This window comes from Oncorhynchus gorbuscha, unplaced genomic scaffold, assembly GCF_021184085.1.
Source record: "Oncorhynchus gorbuscha isolate QuinsamMale2020 ecotype Even-year unplaced genomic scaffold, OgorEven_v1.0 Un_scaffold_41:::fragment_2:::debris, whole genome shotgun sequence".
NCBI lineage: Eukaryota > Metazoa > Chordata > Actinopteri > Salmoniformes > Salmonidae > Oncorhynchus > Oncorhynchus gorbuscha.
Genome location: NW_025745256.1, coordinates 205,656 through 233,160, shown reverse-complemented (window position 1 = coordinate 233,160; position 27,505 = coordinate 205,656). Strand labels below are relative to the sequence as shown.

At 44.0% G+C, this 27,505-nt stretch overlaps 1 protein-coding gene across 1 annotated transcript in view; it reads left to right on the top strand.

Annotated features, from left to right (window-relative positions):
• Positions 1–27,505, top strand: part of LOC124018162 (astrotactin-2-like) — a gene marked incomplete at both ends in the record, with an annotated part of 228,345 nt that overhangs the window by 13,641 nt on the left and 187,199 nt on the right. The window contains one exon of the mRNA XM_046333427.1: positions 21,497–21,646. Within this exon, the coding sequence (XP_046189383.1) occupies positions 21,497–21,646 (150 nt within the window). The remainder of the gene's footprint in view (positions 1–21,496; positions 21,647–27,505) is intronic.

The following is a 27,505-nucleotide window of genomic DNA, read 5'->3' as shown; positions in this document are numbered from 1 at the left end:
TCCATAGGCAAGCACCATGGTCTTGTAGCGGATGCGAGCTTCAACTGGAAGCCAGTGGAGAGAACGGAGGAGCGGGGTGACGTGAGAGAACTTGGGAAGGTTGAACACCAGACGGGCTGCGGCGTTCTGGATGAGTTGAAGGGGTTTAATGGCACAGGCAGGGAGCCTAGCCAACAGCGAGTTGCAGTAATCCAGACGGGAGATGACAAGTGCCTGGATTAGGATCTGCGCCGCTTCCTGTGTGAGGCAGGGTCGTACTCTGCGGATGTTGCAGAGCATGAACCTACAGGAACGGGCCACCGCCTTGATGTTGGTTGAGAACGACAGGGTGTTGTCCAGGATCACGCCAAGGTTCTTAGCGCTCTGGGAGGAGGACACAATGGAGTTGTCAACCGTGATGGCGAGATCATGGAACGGGCAGTCCTTCCCCGGGAGGAAGAGCAGCTCCATCTTGCCGAGGTTCAGCTTGAGGTGGTGATCCGTCATCCACACTGATATGTCTGCCAGACATGCAGAGATGCGATTCGCCACCTGGTCATCAGAAGGGGGAAAGGAGAAGATTAGTTGTGTGTCGTCTGCATAGCAATGATAGGAGAGACCATGTGAGGTTATGACAGAGCCAAGTGACTTGGTGTATAGCGAGAATAGGAGAGGGCCTAGAACAGAGCCCTGGGGGACACCAGTGGTGAGAGCGCGTGGTGAGGAGACAGATTCTCGCCACGCCACCTGGTAGGAGCGACCTGTCAGGTAGGACGCAATCCAAGCGTGGGCCGCGCCGGAGATGCCCAGCTCGGAGAGCTCGGAGAGGGTGGAGAGGAGGATCTGATGGTTCACAGTATCGAAGGCATCACAAGTCCTCAACTGGCAGCCTCATTAAATAGTACCCGCAAAACACCAGTCTCAAAGTTGTTAAGCTTTCGTTCTGAAGGTAGGTAAGGAGTCAAGCACAGGAGAGCAGAGATGTCAATGTCAAGTTTCTTTTAAAAGGCAAGTCCCAAAACGGTACAGGTACAATCACCAACCAAAAAAAACAAGACAATGGGAACTCACAGTACTCACGGAAGGAGAAATAAACCAACGCTCCTTCCTATAAATCACACACGTGAATAAACTGATGGAAGCCTCCACACGCAACATGAAAATAATCCCACACAAAGTAAATTGGGGAAACAGGGGTAAATATACACACAGGAATTAAAGCTAATGCAAACCAGGTTTGCATTAATAAGGTTTTGATTGGAAAAAAGCTCAACCTGGGTTTGGCTGACCCAGCTCTTATGAACAAATGACTTGCTACTATACAAACTATCCCACAATAAAGACTCTCAAGTGGATATGTTAAGGCAAGCCTTCCCCCTTTACATCTTACAGAGAAAATTGAGGATATTATTGAATGCTAGCATTAGTCTTTAGAATGTACGACTTCAACCAATTCAATGAACAAGATTCTCTATCTTTGGGGACTGAAAACAGCATCCATCCCTCCATCCATCCATGGCCCAGTTTGTATCAATCAGTATTTCTCAGTTCTGCCTCCAGTGTCACACACTGAGCATTCTAATGAATCTTGTCTCTGTGGCGATGCCAGTCGTATGCCATAAGTGACAATGGCTGGCTGATTTGTAGCGTCCCTGATGGCAGGGTTAATGCCTTTATCACCTGCCGTTAGTTTGTCACCAGTTATCAACCAGCACTGGCGTGGTGTTTACATTGATGAGGGGAATAAAAGGAGAGAAAGGAAGAGTGAACGGAGGAAACACAGCCGTAAATGCCCATCCGCAGCTCCCTCGGAGCGACCCGGAGTGAATTCAGGCCTCATCGCCTGGATTTATGGTGAGTTAATTGCTCCGTTTTCCTATCTACGTTATTGTTTGGCCTCTGTACCTACAATAACAGCAATTTATGTTCGATGATGTCTCCCAACATAAACAACATGTATTGCTGTCGAATCAGATGGTGATGGTATTGGAAAATGTATCCTCTGGTAAGACACAACACAAAAAAGAACAGGACAGAACATTGGCTCTATGTCCTCAATCTAACAATTACCCCAGATGCTCTGGAGGAGATCTGGCCACGGCCACGAAGAAAATCAGGACCTCACTATGACAAGCCTGGCCAATTAACATGGATAATGGTGCTCAGTAGTCCTATCCGACACACTCATTCCCCATCTGTGTGTGGGTATGACCGGTGAGGTGGGGACAGTTGAAAGCATGCCTGCATTAAGGCAGCCGTAATCCATTTGCATGAAAGATGAAAGGCCATCCATTCCACCACCGACTCAACTGTTCCCCCTCCCTCCCCAATGCCTAAGATGATAGGGATGGAACGGGGAGGGTCGCATTGATTGGCTTTCTGCTAATTGAAAGAATTGGGCAGATTAACGAAGGCTTCAGCTTCATTTGTCATGGCTGCTTTGTATGCTGCTCCACTTATTTGGTTACCACTGAGTTAAATGGAATGTTGAGAAGAAATACAGTGTTTCACACAAAGCATCAAAGTGTCCCTTTGATCACTGCGGTTGTCCTTTTATATCGCCACAGCTTTAAGCAAATAGTGTCATCCGCATCGAGTGGCTAACTTAAACTGATAGAAAGCAATTCATTCAGAGTTTTTCTGCATGACTTTGATGATAGAAATGCCTCGGTTTCCTTTTATTTTTCTTGAATTTGCATTTTTGAAAGTTAATCTGGATAATTTCACATTGAGGACCTAAATTAACCCTACACCTAGTCCTTGTGAAATACTCGTAAAAATAAGATACAGGTGGGCTGCCCCCCCCATCTACCTCTGTCCCCAACTTTCACATAAAGTTGTTGTTTACTATTAACAGCACTTTTCTCTAGACTCCATGTCTCTGTGTCAGTACTCAGTACACTCTACCTGTCTGTGTCTGGAACCTCTGCAAACAATCCATCCACCCCATTAACATTGAATGAAGCGGAACACCCCCCCCCCCATTTCTCCCTCTGTTATGTATTATTCATCATGGTACATGTTAAACTGCATGTTTTGTTATTAAATAATGTTAATTCTCTGTGACCTTCTCTGGAAATGTAGCATTGTCTCACAACTGTACACTCTATTGTTGGCTGGCCCTGACATTAGTAGAGGCCAACACGTAGAAACAGAATGAATAGAACCAATATTAGACTATGTCCAAGAGAAGGTCTACGTTCTCTTGGACATAGCCCGACCATTATTGTTGATTGTGAATGTGTGATGCACAAAACATTTCAAAATATGTTGGTCGGTGATTGTGTTTGTGCGGCCATCATGGAACGTTCTATACACATTCCATGTTTAAATCCACTAACATGGCCACTGTGCCGGCATGCAATCTATGCATGCTATTGATTCCAAATGTCTTTCCATCCCTTTCAATTCATTTTCTATGGATAGGGCATGGGCTCTGTGGCCTTGACAGGGCTGATGCTGTCAGAATGCTCAACTAGGCATCACACTAACAGTACATCATATAAACCAGTAGTCTTTAGCTGTCTTGTAATACTTATAAAATCATGTTTGTTCTATTCATTCTGTTTCTATGTGTTGGCTTCACGAGTTTCATGACCTGTGACTCGACCAGTGAATACTTTGTTGTCAGAAAGTCTCTCTCCTTTGCATAATTCCACATGCTAACTACAACAGCAAATATTAGATAGGTACTGTATTGGCAGTCTAGCCTCACTTCATTTTACAGTATACCATACAAAATACCATAGATAGGGACTTGTGATTCGACATGTGTGTTCAGACAGTAGTCATTTGCTGATAGGCTAAGTTAGTTGTCATAGTAACGACAGGTGTAGGCTGATTGGTGGTGGTGCTTGTGCTTCCTCTCACTCAAAAGTTGTTTAGCCAACTAAGGTGACAACAATGCCTGCCATGGACGTTTCCCAGTTGTTATGAATGTTCAAAATCATAGTGTAAGAGCACTTTTAAAGCCTCAAAGGATAAGATGATCCAACCTTCAAAATGAGTTATTTTCATGTTCTTATTGAACTGTCAAGAAGGTAGCTAGTAAGCAACGAGTTATACCAAATACTGTTCAGACACAAGTCACATGGCCTAGAATTAGATGTATTTCCAAAACGCTATGTCCACACATTTTTCACACTTATGTTTTTTAATCAGAAATGATTGCTTAGTGGTACCTTCATGTGTTTGTAAAATATTACCGTGCTCATATTTGTTATTCATCCATTTTTGTGAATGTGAATTTCAATGTGTTTTATTGCACAATGCTATATATATATATCCATTGTTTAGCTGGAATGGAATGTTTGTATCCTGTATATTTGATTGTGATATGTGGTTGTCTCACCTAGCTATCTTAAGATGAATTCACCAACTAAGCTGCTCTGGGGAAGAGCATCTGCTAAATAACTACAATGTAAATTGTAAATGTTTTACATACATATCTCATATTACTGTATTGAATTCTTTATTTAAAACAAAATATATAGATATATCATTTTTTATTTGTTGCATTTGACTGTATAACATCGCAGTACTACTTATTTATCTCAGAGTGAGGCGTATATATAGTGTTTTGCAAAAAAACATGATTATTTGTCTCTGAAATGAAACCATCAAGTTGTAGATTTTCAACAAATACATGTCTGTAATTGAACAACCCCATGCCATGATTAGATAGTGGAAAAACACACTAATCTCTTTCATAAGGTCTTTAAAAATAAAAGCTAATTTACCAACATTTCTGAAAATGGTTATATAGCGTTTTGGAAATAAACTCTTCAAATGATCTCATCAGTCACTGTACTTGGCCCAGCTGTTCATTTGATGCTTATTGAGCGTTATAAAAGGCATGATACACTGGAGATTGCTGCTGCTGTGATTGATCGAAATTGATGCTGTTAAGAAAGTCTCCGTGCTGTGGAATCCTGGCCTGTCATATTGCAGTCTGAGATGGAGAGATATGTACAGTAGGTTTATGGTTTATGGGATATGTGTCTTTCAATTGCGAAGATGAATGCGTTAAAGCAAATGTTATTTTGTCATTTATCAGCCTTGTTTTCACGCAAGCACAACTCCTTTTAACACTTCACACACACACACACACACACACACACACACACACACACACACACACACACACACACACACACACACACACACACACACACACACACACACACACACACACACACACACACACACACACACACACACACACACACACACACACACACACACACACACATAAAACATACTTACACCCTTTTGGCTGTATTGTTTTTATGCTGCAGTCCTTTTGAAGGGTCTTTTGCATACTTTTTCTCAGAGCCACGTTGTGGGTGTGTGTGTGTGTGTGTGTTCCCATAAGTGAATTACCATAATGAAAGCACATCCCGGTAAATTGGCCTTGAGTGAGTACAGTAGAGTTAGAGAGATGCCCTGGTGAAGCAACAATAAAGTAGGGGAAGTTTATTTTAACTCCCAACCATTTGTCAAAGTGAAGGTTGACAACCCTGATTGATGATTATGATAATAATGATGGGATATATGATATCTGTGTTGATGTAAAGGCATATTGATATCTCTCTCTCTCAGCTGTTGAGTGTCTACAATAACTGCAGGTCAAGAACACAGATGAGTCCTAGTATAACTCATCACACCTCAACTTCCCCAGAGGACTCAACTACAGCACAGTACAGTGAGCAAATGGAACACAGGAGGGGCACAAAATGGACGCTTTACTGACTCCACATGCCCTTATTTGGTCAACTTCATTTAGCAATATTATACACGATGAGCTTTTCTCTAAATGTATTAATCCTATGACAGCAGATCAATACATTCCTCTCTCATTGTGCCAATCAGTCAACACTGAATGAGACTTGTTGTAGACAAGCTATTGTATTGTTTTATTGTTGTGTAGAGTGGTCGAGGAGATAGTCTGAAGCTGCTTCTTTTACTCCTCCAGCCTATTCACTCAATATGCAATTGAGGACAATCATTATAATTTGTGGCACATTCCCATGAACTGAATTATCTCAGAGTGTGATGAATTGGCACACTATAATACTGACATTTACATAATGTATTTCCTGGTTTATTTCCGACTTTACATGTGTTGGTAATACCTGAGTATCACTGTTGTACTACCCACTGTAAAGTCTTTTTTGTAGCCTTCTACATTAAGTTATTGTTTTTATTGCTGGGGGAACTCAGTATGCTTCACATCTCACAGTAACATGGTGTAAAGTCATAAAAATGGTACAAAACATATCATTGTATATTGAGTTATGGTTCCTGCCATGTGATCGCACTCAGTTTGAGGGTTCTTGATGGTATGGCATCCATATTAGGAACACCCTATGTTGTCTGGCTAAAGGAATTTATACTGTAATATGGATACCAAATCCCAGGTGTCTGACTTTACTTTCATTAATCTGATAACTGTTATTTATCATATTAACTAACTATATTTAATTGTTACCTGATTTTAAATGTATCAAGTAACAATTAACTCACTTGGGGCACCACGAGAGCAGTTGTTTAAAGAGTTACCATCTCCTGAATTAGGTCTTCACCTATTACATCCATAAAACGGTCAACGTATTAAATCATAAACCCTTCTTGGATCTGAAAAAATCCCAGCCTTACTTATTTATCCCAGCCTTACGTACTACACAAATTGGTTTAATTGGTTTAATTATTTATTTACTAGCTAAAAATATACATACACACTTAATACATGAGAAAAAGGTCCCTAGTGGATTAACACAGTATGGTGGCTTTTTACACAACTACATGGAGAGGGAGAGAGAGAAAAGAGAGACACTTATCGTTGATACATTTTAGAAACTATCAATCATATACTTTGCACACAAACCTCTGCCCGTTTGAAGCAAGAAATCGTGAATGTATTTAACGTTATGTGTGGGAAACCGCAAACTGCTCGCCATCCGCTTAGCCCTAGGCGAATGGCGACAGTGGTTGGAGGGTGCGACCGTTCCTTTTGTCGTTTGGACTGACCATAGGAACCTTGAGTACATCCGTTCTGCCAAACGACTTAATGCGCGTCAGGCTCGTTGGGCGCTGTTTTTCGCTCGTTTCGAGTTCGTAATTTCTTATCGTCCGGGCTCTAAGAACACCAAGCCTGATGCTTTATCTCGTCTCTTCAGTTCTTCAGTAGTCTCCACCGACCCCGAGGGGATTCTCCCTGAGGGGCGTGTTGTCGGGTTGACCGTCTGGGGAATTGAGAGGCAGGTAAAGCAAGCACTCACTCACACTCCGTCGCCGCGTGCTTGTCCTAGGAAGCTTCTTTTCGTTCCCGTTCCTACTCGTCTGGCCGTTCTTCAGTGGGCTCACTCTGGCAAGTTAGCCAGCCACCCCGGCGTTCGGGGTACGCTTGCTTCATTTCGCCAGCGTTTTTGGTGGCCCACTCGGGAGCATGACACGCGTCGTTTCGTGGCTGCTTGTTCGGTCTGCGCGCAGACTAAGTTCGGCAACTCCCCTCCTGCCGGCCGTCTCAGACCGCTTCCCATTCCCTCTCGACCGTGGTCTCACATCGCCTTAGATTTTATCACCGGTCTGCCTTCGTCAGCGGGGAGGACTGTTATTCTTACAGTTGTCGATAGGTTCTCTAAGGCGGCTCATTTTATTCCCCTCGCTAAGCTCCCTTCTGCTAAAGAAACGGCACAAATCATCATCAAGAATGTTTTCAGAATTCATGGCCTTCAGTCAGACGTCGTTTCGGACAGGTGCCCGCAATTCACGTCTCAATTTTGGAGGGAGTTTTGCCGTTTGATTGGGGCTTCCGTCAGTCTCTCTTCCGGTTTTCACCCTCAGTCTAACGGTCAAGCAGAACGGGCCAATCAGACTATTGGTCGCATCTTACGTAGTCTTTCTTTTCGTAACCCTGCATCTTGGTCAGATCAGCTCCCCTGGGCAGAATACGCCCACAACTCGCTTCCTTCGTCTGCGACCGGTCTATCTCCTTTTCAGAGTAGCCTCGGGTACCAGCCTCCGCTGTTCTCGTCTCAGCTCGCCGAGTCCTGTGTCCCCTCCGCTCAGGCTTTTGTCCAACGTTGTGAGCGCACCTGGAAGAGGGTCAGGTCTGCACTTTGCCGTTATAGGGCGCAGACTGTGAGAGCCGCTAATAAGCGTAGAACTAAGAGTCTTAGATATTGTCGCGGTCAGAGAGTATGGCTCTCCACTCAAAACCTTCCCCCTAAGACAGCTTCTCGCAAGTTGACCCCGCGGTTCATTGGTCCGTTCCGTATCTCTCAGATCATTAATCCTGTCTTCGCGCCCCTGCTCATCTCCCCCCCCCCCCATCCTTGTCGAGGGCGCACCTATCTACAGGGTCCGTAAGATTTTGGACATGCGTCCTCGGGGCCGTGGTCATCAGTACCTTGTGGATTGGGAGGGGTACGGTCCTGAGGAAAGGAGTTGGGTTCCCTCTCGGGACGTGCTGGACCGTTCGCTGATCAATGATTTCCTCCGTTGCCGCCAGGTTTCCCCCTCGAGTGCGCCAGGAGGCGCTCGGTGAGTGGGGGGGTACTGTCATGTATTGTCATATTATGTTTTGTTCCTGTTCTTTCTCTTCACTCCGTCTCCCTCTGCTGGTCGTATTAGGTTACCTTCTCTTTCTCTCCTCCCCCCAGCTGTTCCTCATCTTCTCTAACTACCTCGTTCACCCTTTTCCCACCTGTTCCCTTTTTCCCTCTGATTAGGTCTCTATTTCTCTCTCTGTTCCTGCTTCTTTCTTTGTCAGATTCTCATTTGAGTTTCTCATGCCAGAACCAAACTATCGTCTCGTTTGCTTCACCCTTGTCCCGTCCTGTCGGAATCTGCCTGTTCATCTGATGCTACGTGTGATCAGGTTCCTCTGTCCTCTACGACCCGTGCCTACCCAGAGAGACCAGCAGTCTGTCGCCGCTAACCCAGCTATTCTCCTCTGCTGCTAAGAAGGGGACTCTAACCCAGCTATTCTCCTCTGCTGCTAAGAAGGGGACTCTAACCCAGCTATTCTCCTCTGCTGCTAAGAAGGGGGACTCTTCTGTAAATATCAGAAGGACTTTTTGTTTCATTTGTCGCCCTCTCTGCGGGTTGTCTATTTTGCCATTATATACATCTGAAGAGGATCTATGTCTTCCCTGTGTTTTTACATTAAAGGACTCGGCAAGGACTTGTTAAACCGCTTTTGGGTCCTCACTCAAGTGCATAACAGTGAGATCACATCAGTTAGACAGTCCATGAGCGTTTTTTAGGCACGACTTCATGGAAATAGACTAGGTTCATCCGATGGTCTCATATCTCATTTCACTGCTCCTCACTTGCAGTGAAGATCATTATTTATTTGCATGGATCTTCAACACATATGCACTGATAAGAAACCTTTGGATTTCCATGAAGGGTGGAGAACACGAGTCAAAAGCAAACCAACCACAGGATGGCAAAACATTTGATTGATGTTATGTTACATACTGCAGTCATTATAGTGCGATTTCATTTTCAAAACCCTGAATCGACTGATATAATGCTGGTGGTTTTTAACTGGAGATTGTTTTAAATTGAAGATCCATCTTGATAACAGATGTTAGGGAACCAAATGTCTACTTGCACAGCTTGTGTACAGATCTGGTCTGTTCTTTAGCTGTAAATTGTTTAAAGCCTTCCACATCGGGGCCAGGTTCCTCTTGCCAAGAGTGACACATAGATCCTCGTTGCCGGGTTACCTCTTGCAGACACATGCACAAAATAGCCATAATGTGTCCATAAATATTTCCAGCAGTCTCCAGTTGTCCTCCCCTCCTCCAGTTGTCATCACACTAGATACATTAATGTAAATATATTCAAATATGTTTGGCTGCGCGGGTGTATATCTACACACTTGGCCAATTTGCAGCAGTAATGCCGTGGCGTGGCTTCTCTCAGAGCAGCGTGAGACCAGCCTGTGACCCGCAACGCCTCAGCTGGCACACAGGCAGGAGAAGAAGCACATTCATATTTCATTCAGGCCCGTGGCAAGAGGCTATAGATAGCCTATTTTCTGCTCCTCGGCAAACAGCAGAGGCTAGAAATACAAAGGAAGGCGGTGCTAGTCAAAAGGAAATTGTTTGACTCTGAAGCTGGCACATTACACACTCTCAAGAAGCAGGAAATGACAGAAATTTCAAAATAAGTACAAGCACACGGGAGAGAAAGTCTTTAGGAGAAGAAAGAGTGTGTGTGTATGCGTGTGCATGTGTGTTTGTGTCTGTGGCTTGGTATTCCTCAAACAACAGTCCTTTCCCTGGATGTCTTAGTAATTCTGTTCTAAAGCTCCTGCCGATCATTACAGGGGGGAATACTTGCACAGAGAAGTGCATGAAACAGGAGGTGGATGGGAAGATGGGGCATTGAAAACAATCACAACCATCTCTCTCGCTCTCTCTCTGCCTGCACATCATTTGGAGGGAGCGTAAGGCTCCAGAAAAGTTTCAATTGGACCAATTTGGTGCTCTTCATTCTATCCATTTTTATATTCCTCCTCATTTGAGTTTCTTCAAAGAGTGAAGATAGGTACCTCTTTTCTTCCCCACTTTGTGTTACACAGCCTGTAGCACAGCCAATGCTTTTCTGCATAAGCAAGAGTGCAAGGGGAGATTTCTTTACAGTAGTCCTACATGTGAAAAACATATACAGCATACCCTCTAGGGTTTTCTGTCCATCAACAGGGATAGAGAGTTAAGTGTGGGGTGCAGAAATAATTGTGTACGTTGTCGGGCAGACCCCAGTGGGCCCATGGAGTGTGTGTATCAACCCAATAACCCAACAGGCCTGCAGTACACAAGGCAGGACTAATAGAAACATCTGGATGCACTGTGAGGTAGTTTGAATTAGTTTGTTTGTTTTCTATAAGCTTGACGAGTGATTAGTGGGTCCTTCTTATCATCCATTAAGGGGAACATTTCTACTGAGCAGGCGACAGATCAATGTCCAATTCTGATTGGTATTTGATTGAATCGTCAGCAAACGTAAACCATAATGGAAACCCTGTTGAATTGAGACAAAAACTGTCTACGTACAAATTCAATCAAAAAGCCATGTAAAGACAGTGGGGTTATGTTGATTAAATATGGGGAAATAACATGGACACAGTGTTGTTTTCAATTTATGTTTGCCTGGTGGGTGTTTTCTGCAGGAGGCTTATAAATAGTCCAATTAGTATATACGAAATACTCATAATTTGAGAGATTTGATTCGATCTTTTACATCGAGTTCCAGCTGACTTTTAGAAACACAGCTTTCATCATAGCAGTGGGATGTGCAATGGTTCATTCCCTAAAAGCATCAGAACACCAATAAATGTCCATGCTGGTCGTGTTTGATGATTTTTGTGCTCTCTTCTCCTCCCTCTATGCACAACTTTGTTTTTAGTTTTTTTCTCTCCCCGTTCTCGATCTCTTCTCTCCATCCTTTTCCCTCTTGATCTGTTCTCCCCCTGATCTCACCTTTCTTCCCTCTATCTTCTCCTGTCTCTCTATGGTTTCCTCTCCCCCCGTGTTCATTCTCCATCTCCTCTTTCTCTCTCATGTTGCTTTCTTCTCTCCTCTATCTCCCCCTTCCTTTTGCTCTAATCTCTGTCTGTCTTCCCCTCCCCTGTCCCCTGTTCCCCTCAACCCCTTTTCCCACTTCTCCAATTCGCAGTCCCCCCCCACCACACTCTCTTTTCATTAATCTCTCTCTTCTCACCATTTTCCCTCTTCTCTTCATTCTCTCTCGTCACACTCCCAGAGGCAGCACTGTCATGGCTGTGCCATCCCAGGGTGCAGACCCCCTCCAGACTCATCCTGAAACAATGGCAAATTGAGTAAATCACAGAGGGAATCGGAGCTGGGGTGTATTCCCATTTCCCTTCCATTTATCTCCCGCCCTTTCAATCCCTCAGCCAGACAGGGAAAGTGGGAGTGAGTGTGAGGAGGGGGGAGAGAGAGAAGGAAGGGTGGGAGGGAGGGGGAGATGGAGAAAGATGGACGATGAACGGGGAGAGAAAAAGTGCTGAAAAAAAGAGGGAGAGGGAGTCGAATCATCGAGCTCGCAGCCTTTCTCCTCCCTGTGGAGTGACTCTAGACTGAAGCATCAGGGATTTGTAGGGTCTTAAGAAAAACACATCTCTCTCATGGATACATCCAGCACTGTGAATTTGTATGGCTCTTGTTTGATTTGATTTGTTTCTCCGAATTCCAAACTCACAGTGCTTTTGCCTAGGTTCTTAGCAGCGAAACGCACCTGAATTCTTGAGCAAATGTGTCTGGACATCTGTACGACATCTCATTGTGAATAGATATATTGTGACTCCGTTTTAGCATAACAATCTTACAGCGGGGTCATTGGCATAGACCTGAACGATGCATTGCCTGACAGACAGATTTCTTGTTTGCAGGCCTTCTCCGGTGTTACTGTACTCGGACCTAGCTACCCAGTGTGTGCATGTAGTCGTGGTGAACTTTGAATAAGGACAGTGTCCAACATGTCCCCACTGGAGAGTAGAGACCACTGATCTCCCTTTCTTATTCCTCCTCACTCTTTCTCCTTCTTTCTTTTTCCCTTTCTGTATCAATCGATTTCTCACTGATGAGATCTGGAGGGAGGGCTGAGGAAGAGGGGAGATACGGCAGGGAGGGAGAGAGAGAAGGGAAGGAAATAGAGCTGGTTGTTTGAGGTGTGGAGCGGCCACTTGAAGTAAATCCCTTTCACCTGCTCAATGTTCCGCACTCCTTAGCAGACATTGAATGTGAGAGCCCACTGAGGGCCAGTGTCATGCCAACGAAGACCCAATAGAATTCTGACTCCCCTGGCTGGTTTCAGGCCGATGCACACATACTTTGCTCTTGTTTTCCTTATTAGGATGTCGGTGGGAGGAGCCGAGAGAGTCGTCAGCGAAATGGGACACACCTGGGCACAGGTGTGTCCCGGGATAAATACACCTCTTCCCCATTCATTGAGGAGACTCTCTCCATGCAGACACACTGTTTGATTTTGGATGTGGCATTTTTGTGACCAGTTTGTTTGTTTTGGTGTCTTTCAACACTCCTCATTATCACATCTATACCTGCAACCACTCACTTACACTACTGATTACTGACTACACACACCATTGTTTAATTGTATATAGGTTACTTCAATTAATAAATATTTTTTTGTTATTCCATATCTCCATGTTGTCTTCCTTTTTGTTATGGGCTTTGAGCCGGTTGAGCCGGTTCGACAACAAACATACACATAAAGTCTCATACTTGCACACACTCAAACAAACACATTGTTGTGTCTGGCAGTAGAGAAGCTAAGGCTTCGGGCCCAGAGCTGTAATCACTGTGTATTGTCTAGAGTGAAGATTGAAGGGAGCTGAAAGTGCAGCCAAGCACAGAATGGATTCACCAGCCATCAACACTCCCCGAATCAAACACACTCTAGCATTCACATTCTCACTCACTCACTCACTCACTGTTGTTTGTGCCTTTCCATAAGGTTATGTTCTGGTGCTGGGAGGTGTGAACCCACTGAGATCTCATGGGACAGGGCACTGCGCTAGTGGTTGTGTCCAATGCTTCTAACACACTGTTAACCCACTGTCGCTGCAGATAAGGGACTAGGGGAGATAAGGAAGATGCTGGCTTGTATTGAGCTGTAAGTGAGAAGCAAACTTGGGCTTTCAGTGGAGAGAAAGACCCTCAGTCCCAGAAGTACCTTCAACAGTGTCCTAAGGAAAGGAAAGTATCATAAGTAAAGGAAATAAGTCAAGGAAAAAGGGATTTTATTCTGAGAGCCTAGTGCTTTTGCTAGCTGTTACATCAGGTACTGTAATATTTTATGTCCTCCATATTCTGCTAGCTGCAATAAGCTGTCCCTTACCTGCATCTCACAGGAGGCTGCTGAGGGGAGGACGGCTCATAATAATGGCCGGAACGGCGCAGATGGAACCATGTGTTTGAAATGTTTGTTACCATTGCACTTATTTGCGCTTCAGTCATTAGAACGAGCCTGTTCTCTTCAATTTCAGGTGCCACTAACATCCCGTGATGCTTCTTCAATTCCTCCTTAAGCAACCATTTTCAGGGAGAAAGGAAATTGTATTCCTGTTTGTTGAAATTTTTTTATTATCTTTTTGTTTTGTGCTGAAAACCATTCTTAGCTTTGTGTTTTGGTATGATTAAAAACCTGTACTGACTGTTGGTTTCAACAATTCCTAGCTGTAATATAATGGCAAAGATAAAAAAGCAACATCATTATAAATGGACACCATGCATCTTTCCCTCTTCGGATGATATCTTTCTACAGAGACAGACAAGATTGCATTTAGAAGACAATAATCAATAGACATTCAGAGTGTGTGTGTGTGTGTGTGTGTGTGTGTGTGTGTGTGTGTGTGTGTGTGTGTGTGTGTGTGTGTGTGTGTGTGTGTGTGTGTGTGTGTGTGTGTGTGTGTGTGTGTGTGTGTGTGTGTGTGTGTGTGTGTGTGTGTGTGTGTGTGTGTGTGTGTGTGTGGTCTGCGTGCGCGAGAGAGAGAGAGAGAGAGAGAGAGAGAGAGAGAGAGAGAGAGAGAGGGGTCAGTATTTGTCGAACACACTAAAGAGACAAGCGATGTTTGATGGAGTGCGTCACAGGGCCTCTCCGGGCCTGTTTGGGATAGCATCTCCGCCTCCCTGATAGAACAAAGAGAGCGCCCAGGGCCCATGCAATATGCATGGCCCTAGTTAACCTCCTATCATGCAGCCAGGCAGGGAGCCGCTCCTCAGTCAGGGCTTAAGTGGTTGCTGCCCTCCCGGCCCACCCTGTGTTTTTGTTTGCTGAGCTGAGGCCCGTGGATTAGCCTAGCGCACCATCAAATACCCAATGGGGAATTCTCAGTACATTTACTGCCGTAGCGTAGCATGCTTGCTAGCTGGCTAGCTCTTTGTATACAGCGTCTCACTATCATTAGATGAGCCATCTCATGGAGCCTTCCCAGGCTCACGGAACCCTCCGCTGGGGTTTCAACATGCCAAGTTCGTACATTATGGGTTTAAGTGGACGTGAAGGAGTGAGCTGTTGGCTTTATGGCTACATCACTTCTTGTTTAAGAAGTGGGCAGGAGTAAAGGACATGGTGCATAGGGTAGTGTGTTTTTCACCCCTTCTTTAAAGGGCAGAGGGCATACTCTACTGTGTTGTGTGTTTGGCCACTGTTGAACCTTTTCTCACGTACCAACAAACAGGTGTGATCATTCTACAGTGGTCCCTGCAGCTTACGCTCAAATTGGTTTGATTAGATCGCTTATTTCGAAAGTCCAGTTTTGATTAACGCAACAGTCAGCAGATGAGCTGGCCACACTGTTTTTTCACAAAATAATTTTGCGTGAACACGGTCCTTACAAAGTTATGTCCTAAATTTGACAAGTTTCTTTTTGGATGCAATGTTCAGACATTCTCAGAACTAGCAACAGCATATACAATCATCAAACCTGAAAATATGAACTACATTAGACCTACCGCTAACTGAGGAAATATTGACATAACACAAGCGGACAGATTTAGTTAAATTTCGGCTGACAGAAACCACAATATTAATTACCTAATAGCAATTACTATTTATAATTCATCACATCACGGGTAAGCTCAACATTGTTCAACATTGACATAATTGAGTAAAACACTTTCTAGAAATCACAAGTAATCCTACGATGGGTAGTTTGCACGCACCGCCATGTTTGTTTTTCGCGTCAACCAAAGATAATAACAGGAGACAAGATGATTTTGGTCTGTTTGAAGTATGTATGTTGAAGTGGGTGTCGTCTGCAATCATTCACTTCCCTTCATTCACTTCCGGAAGTTTACCCGAAAGATGAGTGAACCATTTGGTCAGACAGACGTTTACGTGACACCCAGAATGCATTGTATAATGTCAACAAACGTGGCGTCACACATAGCTGGCAAATAGCTTAGGATTAGCTCATTATAATCAGTAAAACCATCAAAAAAGTATATTACACACATCTAAACTACAGGACTGTTCTGCTAGCAGACTGGAATATGTTCAGGGATTCTTCCGATGGCATTGAGCAGTACACCACATCAGTCACTTGCTTTATCAATAACTATATCGACCCCAACCAGAAGCCATGGATTACAGGCAACATTCGCGCTGAGCTAAAGGGTAGAGCTGCCGTATTCGAAGAGCGGGACTCTAAACCGGAAGCTTATAAGAAATACCGCTATGCCATCTGACGAACCATCAAACAGGCAAAGTGTCAATACAGGACAGGACTAAGATTGAATTGTACAACACCGGCTTGCAAACTATTACAGACTACAAAGGGAAGCACAGACGAGAGATGCCCAGTGACATAAGTATACCAGATTAGCTAAATAACTTATATGCTCGCTTCGAGGCAAGTAACGGTGAAACATGCATGAGAGCATCAGCTGTTCCTGATGACTGTGTGATCACTCTCTCCGCAGCCAGTGTGAGTAAGACCTTTAAACAGGTCAACATACACAAGACCGCTGGGCCAGACTGATTACAAGGACGTGTGCACCGAGCATGCGTTGACCAACTGGCAAGTATTTTCACTTACATTTTCAACCACTCCCTGTCTGAGTCTGTAATACCAACATGTTTCAAGCAGGCCACCATAGTCCCCGTGCCCAAGAACACTAAGGTAACCTGCATAAATGACTACCAACCTGTAGCACTCACGTCTGTAGCCAAAAGGAACACCTATGTGAGAATGCTATTCATTGACTACAGCTCAGCATTCAACACCATAGTGCCCTCAAAGCTCATCACTAAGCTAAGAACCCTGGGACTAAACACCTCCCTCGGCAACTGGATTCTTGACTTCCTGATGGGCTGCCTCCCAGGTGGTTGGTGTAGGTAACACCACATCCGCCCCGCTGATCCTCAACATGGGGGCCCCTCAGGGGTGGGTGCTCAGTCCCCTCCTGTACTCCCTGTTCACTCATGAATGCACGGTTAGGCACGATTCCAACACCATCATGAAGTTTGCTGACACAATTACCGACAACGATGAGACAGCCTATATGGAGAAGGTCAGAGACATGACTGTGTGGCGCAAGGACAACAACCTCTCCCTCAATGTGATCAAGACAAAGGAGATGATTGTGGACAACAGGAAAAGGAGGACTGAGCATGCCTCCATTCTCATCGACGGGGCTGTAGTGGAACAGGTTGAGAGCTTCAAATTCCTTGGCGTCCACATCACCAACAAACTAACATGGTCCAAGCACACCAAGATAGTCATGAAGAGGCCACAACAAAAGTCTATTCTCCCTCAGGAGACTGAAAAGATTTGGCATGGGTCCTCAGATCCTCAAAAGGTTTTACAGCTGCACCATCAAGAGCATCCTGACGGGTTACATCACTGCCTGGTATGGCAACTGCTCGGCCTCCGACTGCAAGGCACTACAGAGGGTAGTGCGTACGGCCCAGAACATTACTGCGGCCAAGCTTCCTGCCATCCAGGACCTTTATACCAGGTGGTGTCAGAGGAAAATCCCAAAATTGTCAAATACTCCAGCCACCCTTACCATAGACTGTTCTCTCTGCTACCGCACGGCAAGTGGTACCAGAGCACCAAGTTTAGGTCCAAGAGTCTTCTAAACAGCTTCTACCCCCAAGCCATAAGACTCCTGAACACCTAATCAAATGGCTACCCTCCACGCTGCTGCTACGCTCTGTTATTATCTATGCATAGCCACTTACCTACATGTACACCGGTGTCCCCCACACATTGACACATTGACCCCCTGTATATATCCCCGCTATTGTTATTTACTGCTGCTCTTTAATTATTTGTTATTCTTATCTCTTACTTTTTTAGGGATTTTCTTAAAACTGCCTGGTTGGTTAATAGGGATCCGCCCCGTTTTTCAATTTTTGCCTAAAATGACATACCCAAACACTTTGAAGGCTGTGGAAATGTGAATGCAATATAGGATAATTTAACACAATAGATCTGCTAAAAGATACTATAAAGAAAAAAAACTTTATTTTGTATATTTTTTTGTATCATCCTCTTTGAAATGGAAGAGAAAGGCCATAATGTATTATTCCAGCCCAGTTGCAATTTAGATTTTGGCCACTGGATGGCAGCAGTGTATGTGCAAAGTTTTAGACTTATCCAATGAAACATTGTATTTCTGTTCAAAATGTTGTATCAGGACTGCCCAAATGTGCATAATTAATAACTTTTCATGTTTAAAAAACTGTGTACTCTTCTCAAATTATACCATGGTATCCTTTAATTGTAATAGCTACTGTAAATTGGACAGTGCAGTTAGATTTACAAGAATTTAAGCTTTCTGCCAATATCAGATATGTCTATGTCCTGGGAAATTGTCATGCTAATCGTATTACCCTATGTTAGCTCAACCGTCCCGTGGACGGGACACCGACCCCCGAAGACGTTGGGCTTGTAAGTAAGTGTTTCACTGTAAGGTCTACACCTGTTGTATTTGGCGCTTGACAAATAATATTTGTTTTTATATGAGCCGAAGTGCATTGATACCCAGGCGCTAATTCATCTCTCTCCTCACTGAATGAATGTCGTCAACGGGTGTATGGGCGAAAGGAACCAGATAGAAACAGATAATTGTGCATGAGACTCCACAATTTAATTTGAACGAATTGAATGATGAGGAGGTGGGTGAAGGGGGGGGATTGAATTTCAATGATCTGAATAATGAGGGTAAGGAGGATGATTGTATTTAGGACAATAGTGTAATGAGAGAGCAGGTTCTACAGCTAACGCAGAGAGACAAATTGCCAGCATACTCTACAGTTCTCTTTGTTTATGTGACATGCAGATGTTGTAGCACATCAGAGATTGTACTGTCGCTCATCCACACAGAAAAAGAAACAGTACGTGGGACATGTCTATGGATGAACTCAAAGCATTTATTGCACTCTTGTATGTCCGTGGGGCATATGGCAGAACGAGTATGGATTTGGAGTCATTTAGGTATCCAGGGCAGAAGCGCCTCCTACTCTCCCTCTTCCCCACGCACCACAGCTTCAACTCAGGAAAAAGACGACACAATGTCAAGTCGGCAGGTGCACACCGAACAAGGCCAAAGAAAACTGTACAGTGGAACTGATTTGTTTGTGTGGCTTGCTCACGCAAAGCCCCGAAGCTGTGTGCTGACTGTGGACCCAAAGCATAAAGAGAAGACGTGATTAATTCATGCATAAGGGCACAATACAGGGACCGATACAATCAACAAATTACTGTTTTTATTTCTTGCCATGGATATATTTCTACAATTATTTCTTCATGCAATTGATCCGTTACAATTGTTGATGCGCTGACACTTTTGTTTAGGAATACGGCAAATCATTTCACCTGACTGGTTATATTATTATTACACTTTTCGTTTCTGCTTTGTCAGAAGCTGTAACTGTTTAATTACTAACACTATTACTAATCAAATCTACAAATAAAGTTGATCAAATGGATTACACTGTCATTTTGTATTGTAAGGGAAACGAAAATAGGATTATGTTTTTCTCGAGGACTTTGTAGAATGATACAAAATTATACAAAACACCCTTTCTACCTTAAGAAAACACTATTGTTAGATTTTGAAATTGATATAGCTCCACAAATATTTATTCACGCAATTCATCCTTTACCATTGTTTGTGCAATATTTATCAAGCCTTGGTGCTTATGTTTGCTCACCTTGTGGGTTGATATGCATCGGATGTGTATGCTGAAGGAGGCGCCCGGCAACATTCTTTAGTGGCTACTTATAGGCTGAAAGGCCTGGCAGTTTTATTGTTATGAGAAAATGTATTGTATTAAAGTCATGATCACATTCTGATGATGTTTTAGCACATCTAACTGGAAAACAGAGCAAAGCAAGATATGATTTTTTTAAAAATTAATATTAGAACGCACATATTAAATCATTTTCATGCAATGAAACTGTAAAATGTGTTTTAAAAGTACTTTTAAAGGACAATGGTATCCTGGGTCATATTATATAATACAAGTCCATATGACTTTTTTAAAAATACTTTCAAACCAATAAGACACTTCGAAACCAATAAGACAGTTCATAGTCTTGTCTTATTGAGGAAGCAAATTACAATGTCAGCTTATACAAACTAACTGAACCATACACATGAATGTAACAGTGTTTCCATTGTACTACAAGTAAGGAAACATAATATCCAACTTCATCATAACTTCAAATTCTCACGCTATTTGACTTTTATTCTACAACTTTTTATTTTAGCCCTCCATTTTACAGTCTCATTGGCATTCCCTGAGCGTTCCCGGAAAAGTGATGTATGATAATAATTCATGATGTGAGCACACCTGAGAGACAGACTGACAGAGTGGGGGAGGTTGAGAAATGACCCTGTCTGTGGAGTGGGCTATACTGCTGTGAGCCGGGCCACATCCATCTCCGATCTCCCTCTCTGTCGCTTACTTTGGGCTGCTCCGCTCCTGCACACACTGCACCGGAGTAAATAGCCCTTGTCCGGACGTATCATCGTTCCTCCGAGAGACTCTCAGGTCTACATATCTCACTTTAATTGAACTCTTGATGCATTGTGAACCATCAGGGAACAGCACACCGCTTGGTAATTGAGGCGCTAGATAAATAGTCGCTTCCTTCTGTGTTTTTTTAGTGATCGTTTTATGATTTTTTTGTTGGTGCCGAGGAAACAACGGAAATAGTATTCTCTCTCATTTTTTGTCTCTGTGGCACAAATGGGGCAGAACATGTTTAGATGGGTCATACAAGTCCCCCGGGGTTTGGGGATTTTCTGCCTAGTAGAAGAAAAGTAGAAATGTGCCTGGGCCACACTGCAATCCACACTTGCTCCATCTCATATTGATTTTCAAAGGGGGACTATGCAAACCATGCCATTACCCATTGTAAACTGGAGTGCTCTATTTTGAAAGATTAACTGGAAAGATGCTTGTCCAACTTTTCTCATCTGTAGTCCGTTGTGCTTTGCCTCTTACAGCAGCCTGATTCAGCGGTGATACACACTTTGAAAAAGGGCAAAGCTTCTGAGGTATTTTCTTTTTCAGCCGTGAATTACACAACTGCTTCTTCGTGCCAAACTTGACAACATTCACAGACGGTTATTTTTTCAGAGGTTGAACTAGGACGACTGAAGTGTTCGACAGAGCGGCGAGGGGAAGCCCATTGAATAAGGCCCAATTGATCTGCTGTGACTAGGCTTTGAAATGTACATTGTAACTGCCCAGATGTATACCATTGAATTCCAAATATTGTGCACGTTAATGCCCTCAGTCATAGCCAGTAAACAAACGAAAGTTGAGGAAACTACTGAACGAAGTGTTTTCATTGACCTGATCTCATTCAAATGTGTTTGTTTGCTTTTATCTTCCCTGTTTGCATCTACAACATCTGTTTCTCACGCTTTGTATCCACCCTTTTGAAATGTGAAAACTTTTAACACATCTCACATCTCATTGCTTTGTCCCCCTCCAGCCCTTGACCCCAAGCAGGAGACGGTCGAGGCATTGATGCAGCGGTTTAAGGAGAGTTTCCGTCCTAACACGACCATGGAGATCGCCCACTTTCAACACGTCACACACAGCTCCTCCACAGGACGCAAGAGAGGACCAAGCCACACCAGAGGTAAGACAACAGCTCATTAGTCACTGTTCTATTCAGTATGGACACCTTTAATCAATGCACAGAGAGCATATATCTGTCAAGTTTGACATCCAGAATGTATTCAGTGGGACAACAGTTAATGAGTCACTACTCTGTTCAAATGCAAGAGCAGCGTAATTGGCTACAAATACAGTTCAAGCACATGTTGAGGATCCTTTGGCTTGTCAGGGTTAATGCCACATGCATGACTTCAGACCTTCTCAGGAACATAAATTCAGATCTTGGCCGTTGCTGTGCACTCAAACCTTCTTTTAATCGTGGATGGGTATTTTACGGTCATGTATGATTAAAACAGGTTTGAGTGCACAGCAACAAGATCTGAATTTATGTTCCTGAAAAGGTCTGAAGTCATGCATGTGACATTAACCCTGACAAGCCAAAGGATCCTCAACATATGACCGTAGAAGACCCATCCATGCCATTGACATGACACCCTACTGGAAGAGACTGACTGGCCACTGTGGAAATGTGAGACATTAACCTTGTACAGCTAGCCTCTTGCTCTTGACTACATACCCTATCACCCTCACACCACCTTCTCTACACTCCGTGGCCAGTTTATTAGGCACAACCATCTAGTACTGGGTCGGACCCTGCTATGCCCCCAGAACAGCCTGAATTCTACGGGGTATGGAAACGTTGCTCAATTGGTATCAAGGGACCTAAAGTGTGCCAGAAAAACATTCGCCACACCATTACACCACCGCCACCAGCCTGTACCGTTGACACCAGGAACCGAGATTCGTTGGACCAGGCAATGTTTTTCCACTTCTCAATTGTCCTGTGTTGGTGATCGCGTGCCCACTGGAGTAGATTCTTCTTGTTTTTAGCTGATAGGATTTGAACCTGGTGTGGTCATCTGTTGCAGTAGCCCATCTGTGACAAGGATCAACGAGTTGTGCGCTGTGCTATATCGTTCTGCACACCAATGTTGTACTGCACCGTTATTTGCCTGTTTGTGGGCCACATGTTAGCTTGCTTGATTCTTGCTATTCTCCCTGCAGCTGACTGGATGTTTTTTGTTTGTTGCACCATTCTCAGTAAATCCTAGACACTGTTGTGCATGAAAAACCCAGGAGGCCAGCCGTTTCTGGGATAATGGAACCAGTGCACCTGGCACGGACAGTCATACCATGCTCAGAGTTGCTTTGGTCACTAGTTTGTCCCATTCTAACGTTCAATTGAACACTAACTGAATGCCTCGATGCCTGTCTGCCTGATTTATATAGCAAGCCACGGCCATGGCCTACAGTCTGTAAGAGCGAACCATTTTTGTGAACGGGGTGTACCTAATAAACCGGCTACTGAGTGTATATGCTAAGCGGTGTACTTTAATGTAATGTATGACACAGAGCCTAGTTGTGAGATACTGTAAGGCAGGCCCTAAACATTGGCTATGGGGTTGCTATAACCAATATAGCTAAGAGGAAGTCTTTCTTTGTGTTGAAAAATATATATATATTTTTCCTTTACAGCTTTAACTCTCCAGTTAGAATTAATTTTGTCATTAAGAGACCCTGAGCGAATAGCCCAGGAATTAGCTTCGCTTTGTTAGCAAATGTCGGCTCTGTGGAATCAAATCCTTTCATTGGAACCAGCTCTCAAATTCTCAAATTCTAGAGAGTCTCAGTGCAAATCACTCGCAGGAGATTTCCTCTCTGTGACTCAGAGAGGAAATAAACTTTTTTCAAGACCTTTAATTACAGCTGAAAGTGTGTTTTGCAGCACAAAGAGGAAGCCAGTCCAGGATAACAAACATGCTAATGGGACTAGTGCTTTTACGGAAGGGAAACTCAATTAGCCGAGAGAGGGAAAGGGGAGTTCGGCGGCTAGGCCCGGAGATTAGGCCTCGTGAGGAAATGAATTTGCAGTCAAATTATAGGTCCGATGGAGAAGGCGGGAACTGGGAATGTGCGAGGCGAGAGGGAGGCTGGGAAGTACTTTTCTATTTCATTTCGGCTGGCTTGACAGGGTTTTATGCCGTCTCTCCCCGTATCCCCGAGCCCCACTGTACATTTGCATGTTTTACATTGATGCCAGTTTTTAAGTAGATTAAGTGTGAGAGCAGCTGTGAGGTTTTCGCTCCTTTTCCCCGTCATTGTTGCTGCTGATGACTTTTGCATTGTAATGAGGGGCCATGGCGGAGACAGGCCCTTTGGCACAGTGGCACCGAGTCCATGCTGCGTGGGGGTGTCTCAGTGACACCATACAGGAAGGGGGACAGGACACCATCTGTGCACTTTATTAAGAGTCTTCCTAACGTGTGACACTAAATACATTCCTTACATTTAGATTGTTGGGAGAACTGAAGAGAAACAGTTCAAGTTGTGGGATCCTTTCCTTCACATAGTATTGTTCCTGTTCTTGTTTACGTGTCAGCTTGTGTTTGAGAAAGAATACAGAGTAAGAGTGAGGTACCTGTCTGTATCTTGATGCCCCTCGAATATTCAGAATTAGCCCAGTAAGGTCATCATCACTATGCCTGGAATGCAAATACCAATGAAGGGATAGAGGGGAGAGAGAGAGATGGAAAGAGGGCGAGAGAGAGAGACCCCACTTCAGCACCAAGGACTGAGTCCAGTGTGAGTGAGAACTATACTGAATAAAAATATAAACGCAACAATTTCACAGAGTTATAGTTTATATAAGGAAGTCAATTTAAATAAATAAATGAGGCTCTAATCTATCGATTTTACATGACTGGGCAGGGGTGCAGCCATGGGTTGGCCTGGGAGGGTATAGGCCCACTCACTTGACAGGCAGGCCCACCCACTGGGGAGCTAGGCCCAGCCAATCAGTGTGAATTTTTCGCCACAAAAGGGCTTTATTACAGACAGATATACTCCTTAGCACCCACACCCCACCCCCACTCAGACAATCCCACCGGCGAAGAAGCAGGATGTGGAGTTCATGGGCAGGCGTGGTTAGACATGGTCTGCGGTTGTGAGGCCGGTTAGACGTACTGCCAAATTCTGTAAAACGACGTTGGATATGGTAGAAAAATTAACATTCAGTTCTCTGGCAACAGATCTGGTGGACATTCCTTCAGACAGAATGCCAATTGCACGCTCCCTCAACTTGAGACATCTGTGGTATTGTGTTGTGTGACAAAACTGCACATTTTAAAGTGTCCTTTTATTGCCAAAAGCACAAGGTGCACCTGTGTAATGATGCTGTTTAATCAGCTTCTTGATATGCCACACCTGTCAGGTAGATTATCTTGGCAAAGCAGAAATGCTGAACACATTTATGCATAACATTTAAGAGAAATAAGCATTTTTGACATATAGAAAATGTCAGATTTTTCTTTTCAGCTCATGAAACTTGGGACCATCACTTTACATGTTGTGTTTATATTTTTGTTCAATGTAGTAGTATTGGTAAAGTTTCTCCAGAGCAAAGGGCCAGTTGAAGTGTTGTTTGGTTTAGTGAAAGACTAATAAGACTCTCAAAGGAGAGCTGACCTTGGTGCTGAAGTTAAGAAGCGCTTTCTGCACTTCTCTCTCTCCTTTTCAATTTTATTAATTCAATTATATTCAAAGGGGCTTCATTGGCATGGGAAATATAGGTTTATATTTCCAAAGCAATTTAAAATATGATCTACTTGTCAAACATACACACGTGCACGCACGCATATGGACATCAACACACAGAGACACAAATCTCTCTCTTCAAGTTCATATTTTCTGATTCTATTTCATTGTTTCTTGTCTTTCTTTCACCGTGCAGTGTTTGAGTGCTCCAAGACTGGGCTAATTAACATTCTGCCCAAGCCACAATTTAGAGACACTCTTTGAAGTCTCTTCGCAGTTGCGTTTAGACTCATTGAGTCTCTGCAATCTTTTCCGATTTGCATACACCTTTGTGCACCGTGTTTCCCTCTCTGAAGCTAATACTGTTTGATGTGTTAGAACTCATCTTTGGCCCACTATGATAACCTGACCTTGTGGTTATTATCCCTCTTATCTGATATTAATTGATGCTTGGAAGTTACACATTAAAGTGTTCTGTGTTTGTGTCTCTTCACCCGTTATAGAGAGTGTAAGGAGACAGAGTGCAGTTGGCTGAATTTGCAATGCCTGTTACTTGACAGAGTGAGAGAGAGATAAATAAATAAATGCTAGAGTGTGTTTGATTCGGGGAGTGTTGATGGCTGGTGAATCCATTCTGTGCTTGGCTGCACTTTCAGCACCCTTCAATCCTCCCTCTAGACAATACACAGTGATTACAGCTCTGGGCCCGATGCCGTAGGTTCTCTATGACGGGCCAGCACGCTGATCTACCGCCAGACACAACAGTGTGTGTATGTGCATGTGTGTGTGCATACTCCTGTCCAGACTATTAAATCAATGGACTCATACTTCACTGGAAGTTGAGGAATGTGTTCCTAGCCATCAATGTAATTACCACACTCTGACACTGACTTGTTCTCCAGACCAGACTAACAGGATTTCTACTCATCATATGTCATGTCTCTTGTACTGTATGTCTGCCTGACTGCATAGCCCTACAGCAGTTATTCCTGTACCATATCCTCTGTCTCGCTGGATCTTCAATGGAAGTGTTGATGAGCTAACAGGAATAGGATTCATTTGACACTTACTGGTGTTAGGAGTGAAACATCCATTTTAGACGGGCCCTAAGAATCCAAGGTGTCCCCAGCCTCACTGTGAGTTGCACAGGGTGTATGGGGTTCATAGGGGAGATGCAATAATGACCCAAGATGGAGGAATGAAACCCCATGTGGCAGGTGTTAATAGCCCAAGGTGCCATCGTGCTAAGGGCTCTGGATTTGCGCCCCCATGGCGGCCAGTCATCAGTCATACCTTTTGGGATCGCATTTACCAAAGTGCTCTCTCCCTATTCCCACCATTTACTGATTACACCCGGAGTGCTGCGTGTGCCATTTATATGGTCGTTAGCCTAAACGATCCATTAATCAAAATGGAAGAAACGTCCAGGTGAGATGGGGGGAGGGAAGAAGACCACGTAGGTGGGAGTGCTGCAACCAGACTGACCATTAAACCTCCACCTGTTCCAATGTTTTCCCCTGGCCCATGTCACAGCAATAATGCGGACATGAATTCAGGCTGTAAAATGTGTCAGTGTGCTTTTATTGTGATGCCCTCTGCAATATCTTTGTGGCACATCAATTTTTAGAAAAGTCTTGTTTTGAGAGCCTCCAGGATCCAGACAACTCAGAGATTATTGAATCTGTTTGATTGTTATACTGTACTGTGCTGCCACCTGTTTGCCAGTTTCAAAACAAGATGGAGGTGAGCCACAGGCAGACAGAAACAGAAAGGGTCTGATAGAGGGCAGAGACCGACAACGATAGATACGGAGACAAATACAGAGAAACAAGGGACAGAAACAAAGACTTGATTCACACATACACATGGATATACCTTGGACCGAAAGTAGATTCTCTGAGATCAGTGCAGTGTGAATGAGGAGAGAGGGGCACCCGCCTGGGGCCTCTAGGGTTGATCAGGGATCAGTGGAGCCACTGCAGTGTTGTTGCTTCCTGATATGCTCTTGGCTGCCTGGGGCCCTACAGCGTGGGCAACTGACGCTCCCAATACTCTCTCGCCGCGCTTGGACTTCATTCCACCTAATCAGCCCACGATACTGCCTGCCAAGACCAGACTGCACTCAACAGCCAGTTAGAATGAAGCATTGTGGAATATAATACAGTGCTGTTGCCCACACACATTCATTTAGCTATAATGTAGGGTGTTCACTCTAGAATGTAGGGAAATACGGGGCAAATTCAAGAGGAGTCTACTAAATTAATGTCTAAACATAGTTTTCTTTGCC